Genomic DNA, 4,570 nt, shown 5'->3' on the forward strand with positions numbered 1-4,570 from the left:
AATAGGTCATATGACCACTTCAGTAGCTAATTAGATATTGAATCATGATGACTGAAGTTTGAACTTGCCCATAAAAAGTATAACACTTGTTGATTTTAATAAAGCTAAACATTCGAAATTTGATAACTTCGGTCTCAATCAAATAAAAATGTTGTTACGTTTATATATATATATATATATATATATATATATATATATATATATATATATATATAATATCCAAGTTTGTATCGTATCCGATACGATACCCGTATCCATGCAACATAGGTGATAGGTGATTCGGGAAGACAATGAGATGAATAGGAACAATTTTTTTCATTAGAAACTAAAATTAGTCCCATATAATCAACCTACCAATGAAGAAAAATAACCAAAACAACCTATGTTTGGATAGTACTAAACATTTATTTATGTCCAGGCAGTTAAAAGTTGCTCTGTATTCACTAATCACCGGTGCTGATAACCACAATTGGACTCCTCACATAATGCTTACCATCTGACCATAACAACTCTCCAAACTCGTAAACATCTGTGGGGTTTCTTGCAACTATGTGCACCATAAAACTCTTCTCCTCTCCAAAGGACTCATATTTCAGAATCTTGGGTTCAACTGTGACCGAATATCCACGCGGCTGACGCACCCTGGCGGCGTAAATCCCCGGCAGGCCAACGTTTTTCAGTTTTCGCGTCACCGTTATCGATCCCGACAAGAGATTTGTTACTGAAATGGAGGGATAGTTGAAGTTTGCGAGGCTGTATTTGTGTGGACACTTGTGTTTTCCCCCGGAGAAAAATCGCAGCATGGTTTGGTTATAGCCGCTACCGCAAAGGAAGTCCAGATAGTCGTTAACGGTTAAGTCGTAGACGAGTCCAGGGTCCATGGCACGGTTGGGGCGGATGTGACCAGACCCGTATGCGAAAGGAGTTGCTTTGCTGTAATCCGCATCCATCATTGGATTGATGGTGTTGTCTCTGGTTCTTGCTGTTTCAGTATTTTTTTTTTTTTGTTCATTGAAAATGGAGTTAAATTTGAGGGCATTGTTGCAAGAAATGTGAGTAGTTTGGATAACAAAATTTTGAGTCAGTACCTGTTGTCATGATTGCTGATCGAATGGCAGCGGGGCTCCACGCGGGATGGAGGGTCTTGAGCAGGCCAACGACACCAGCAACATGAGGACAGGACATGGATGTGCCGGATTCTGTATTATACGGTGTCGTGCGTTTATCGAACAAGAGGTCTGTGGGGCTTACTCCTTCGCTGTAAGCTGCTATGATGTTTACTCCTGGAGCTGTAATATCGGGCTGGAAACCAAATATTTCATGATCAAGTAAAAAATTGAACAAGGGAAAAGAAACTACTACAACAGGGGAAAGGAAACTTGGCAAGTTTTTGAGAAAACCTTGAGAATTTCTGGGGTGACAGTATTAGGCCCCCTGGAGGAGAAAGCAGCCATAAATGGAGCCGGTTTTTTGTTTAGTTCGGCCTTCGGAGGAGTAATGAGTCCCAACGGATTGCTGTTGAGTTCAAAAAATATGAAAAGAAACGCGAAAAACATGGAACAAAGCAGCTACTTTTTGCTAGTGAGAACATAGGCTTACTGGCTAGTGTTGACATAGGAAAATACAGCTACGCCATCGGTGTAATTTATATGAGTTGCTGGAAGAACGTGCGGATCTGATATCAACTCGTTGCCACTCAACTTGTCGTTACAGAGAATCATTCCAGCCGCGCCAGCAAGAAGGGCCTGCTCGCCCTTGTCCACCCTCGCGTTTTCGCCCCTTAGGCACACGAGTATTTTGTCCTTCACCTTCTTAGAGTCCAAAGTTCCTGGCTTGCATAGGATCCTGGGGTGAAAAAACAACCAAACAATGTTTGTTTTTGAGATGCTAACTTTACTTGACTTCGCGAAAGATTCATCAGAAAGAGATTCTTACGCATCTTCAGCAGAAGCATTTGCTGCTTTAGCCTTTGCAGCGCTAATCAGTGGATAAAACTTGTCATCTGGTAATGGTCTCGAGAGGCTCATTCCCTGATTTCACATACATGTAAGTGAGAAAAAATATTGAGAATCGTTTAAATTTTGCAAGACAAACTAACCTCAAGAATCAAGCCATTTTGCAGTTTAACATTAGCCTGGAACTGTCTATCAAGAGTGCTGGCTCCTACAGTTATCATCCATGGTGCGACATTCGACACAGATCCGGGGTCGGGTCCCGAGTTTCCAGCTGAGGCTATGACTACAACTCCATTCTTCACAGCATGGAAAGCCGCGATGGCGAGGCCATCATCGAAATAGTTAATAGGCTCTCCACCTAGAGACACCGAAAGTACATTTACACCGTCGTGTATCGCCATGTCAAATGCTTTCATAATATCAGAATCGAAGCATTCGCTGCCGTTGACTGGAGGCCAGCACACTTTATAAGCCGCCACCCGAGCTCTCGGGGAACCCCCTTTCGCTGTTCCGTTTCCTACACCGAATACACTAGCCCCTGGGACAAAGTTTCCTGCAGCAGTGGACAGTGTATGGCTGCCATGGCCATCATTATCACGCGCCGAATCGTAACTAGAGTTGAGGTGTCCAACGTAGGCACCATACCCTTTGTTGAAGAATCTTGATCCAATTAGTTTCCTGTGTGGCACCGAGGATTTATTTGCTAATGAAATTAGTTTCATGCCACGTTATTCAAGAATATACGGGTATGCCATTGATATTCATTAAAATTAACTTGTCAAAGTGGATCACATACAAATAGTATCAAGCTTGGAGTGAGTTATGTACCTCAAATTCAACAATGTGACACAAACAAGACATAGAACATAGATGGAACAAAAGTCATTTGCTGACACATCTGGTGCAATTGGAAATTAAAAGAAAGAGCACTTTTGCAAAATAAAATGCATTCATATGTTGAGAAATTTGATATAAAGCAGCACTTTGAAATGGTGCAGTTGTAGTACTAGCTATTATCCTCATGTTCATCTATCAAAATAGAGAAATCAAATAAATAAAAGAGAGAGAGTACCTATTGCAAAGGGATTTATCATTGCCATCAAACTGACAGATTCCTTTCCACTTTGATGGAATGGGGCCATCAATCCCTTTGTCGCTAAAGCTCATTGATTCGGGCCAAACACCTAACAAAGCCACGAAATACCATTCATTTGTTGCTCAACTTTAAACCAAAAGCACAATGCAGGATTTGAAAAAAGAGGTTTTCAATTCAAAAAAGATAAAAATGTTATCACAAAAAAAATATTAAACCTGTGCTTTACCAGTATCAAGATTTGCGATGATGGTATCTTCGCCGAATCTAGCTTTCCTCCACAATGAAGATGGATGAATCACACCATTTCTTTCAAGCATAAGAAACTCCCATGAATGTGTTGTGTGCAGTTTTCTACCATGATTTGGGAAAACAGAGGCCACGTCCGGATGCTCTATATCGAATGCAAAAACGAGCCTTTTAGCATACAAAAGCAAGAGAATCAGATAATGCATGAAGCAGTATATATATATGCTCCTTACTTGCAATCTCTGCAGCCTCTTCCTCTTCAAGAACCGCGGCAAATCCATTTATGTGTCGCTTGTACGAGTAAAATATCGCATCCTTTGCCTTCTCCTTACTGCAGGAAATGACACGAAATTTTAACTAGACCATATAATGATCAAAGCAGATTTTACCATGGCTAGCTAAATCAATACCTTCCCAAGAAGGAGGCAAGCAACTCATGGTGGGAATCGACTACCCGATGAAGATCAGCTGCCGTTGCATCCGAACCATGGGAGTGTTCACCCAAATACACTATATAAGACTGCTTCAAACATCAAGAATGTTATATATACACACACATCCCATAAAAAAACACATGCAAGTTTTTTATTATTGAAAAAAAAAAACAAAACAAAACAAAACTGAATATCATCAATTACAAAAGCAGGACAATGCACACCTTTTTGATGGCTAAAGCTGGTTCTTGAAACACAGCAAAAAGAATTAACAGTGCAAGAAAATTATACGAAAACTTGACCAATAACATTGTGCTTTTGTCACTAAAGCCTGTGGTAGTGATACCACTTTATACTATTGTGTTTGTTTCAACACTCAAGCACAAGTGTAGTATATTTTTTGGAAAGAAAAGCCGCAGCACACAACATGCATTATAATCGAATGAAATCCATCCCAAATAATGCTTCCAAAACCTTTTGTTTTTAAATTGACAAATCAAAGAAAATCTTTTATCCCAAGAATATCTAAACAAATTTGTAGATAGATATATGTATATCATAAACCAAGAATATCTAAACAGAAGAGATTTGGCGAGTGACTCCCGATTTTCTTGAAATGGGTCATCTTTAAATGCATTCAGAATTTGTAGGGATTAAGGTTCTTGGTAATTATGTAATGCATGAACCTTTAATTTTCTTGAATGGGTTGCTTCTGATCTTAGTTAAACATTGATTCATGAACGTACAATTCCCCTCCGGAGTTACAAGCTAAACTAAATTCATGTACTTGTGCATTAAAGATACCCACAAAAATAGAAGAGAAAATGAATCTTGAATTA

At 39.6% G+C, this 4,570-nt stretch overlaps 1 protein-coding gene across 1 annotated transcript; it reads right to left on the reverse strand.

The window, feature by feature from the left end:
- Window positions 1–298: 298 nt before the first annotated feature.
- LOC140890907 (subtilisin-like protease SBT5.4) lies at window positions 299–4,198 on the reverse strand. The gene is made up of 11 exons (XM_073299062.1): window positions 3,956–4,198; window positions 3,708–3,817; window positions 3,531–3,628; window positions 3,278–3,442; window positions 3,028–3,139; window positions 2,099–2,633; window positions 1,936–2,030; window positions 1,600–1,845; window positions 1,401–1,515; window positions 1,089–1,302; window positions 299–982 (listed from the first exon to the last, which is right to left on the reverse strand). Exons 1-11 carry the CDS (start codon window positions 4,040–4,042, stop codon window positions 444–446), a joined length of 2,316 nt encoding a protein of 771 aa, XP_073155163.1. The 5' UTR covers window positions 4,043–4,198; the 3' UTR covers window positions 299–443.
- Window positions 4,199–4,570: the final 372 nt, after the last annotated feature.

Source organism: Henckelia pumila, chromosome 3 (assembly GCF_033568475.1).
Source record: "Henckelia pumila isolate YLH828 chromosome 3, ASM3356847v2, whole genome shotgun sequence".
Lineage (NCBI taxonomy): Eukaryota > Viridiplantae > Streptophyta > Magnoliopsida > Lamiales > Gesneriaceae > Henckelia > Henckelia pumila.

What these genes read in the sequence shown, in the direction of transcription:
- LOC140890907 (XM_073299062.1), bottom strand. Translation starts at nt 4,042, where the DNA reads ATGTTATTGGTCAAGTTTTCGTATAATTTTCTTGCACTGTTAATTCTT. An exon ending in CTTGCCTCCTTCTTGGGAAG is followed by an intron (nt 3,629 to 3,707) that starts GTATTGATTTAG and finishes CATTTCCTGCAG; the next exon opens with TAAGGAGAAGGCAAAGGATG. An exon ending in TCCTATGTCAACACTAGCCA is followed by an intron (nt 1,516 to 1,599) that starts GTAAGCCTATGT and finishes TGAACTCAACAG; the next exon opens with CAATCCGTTGGGACTCATTA.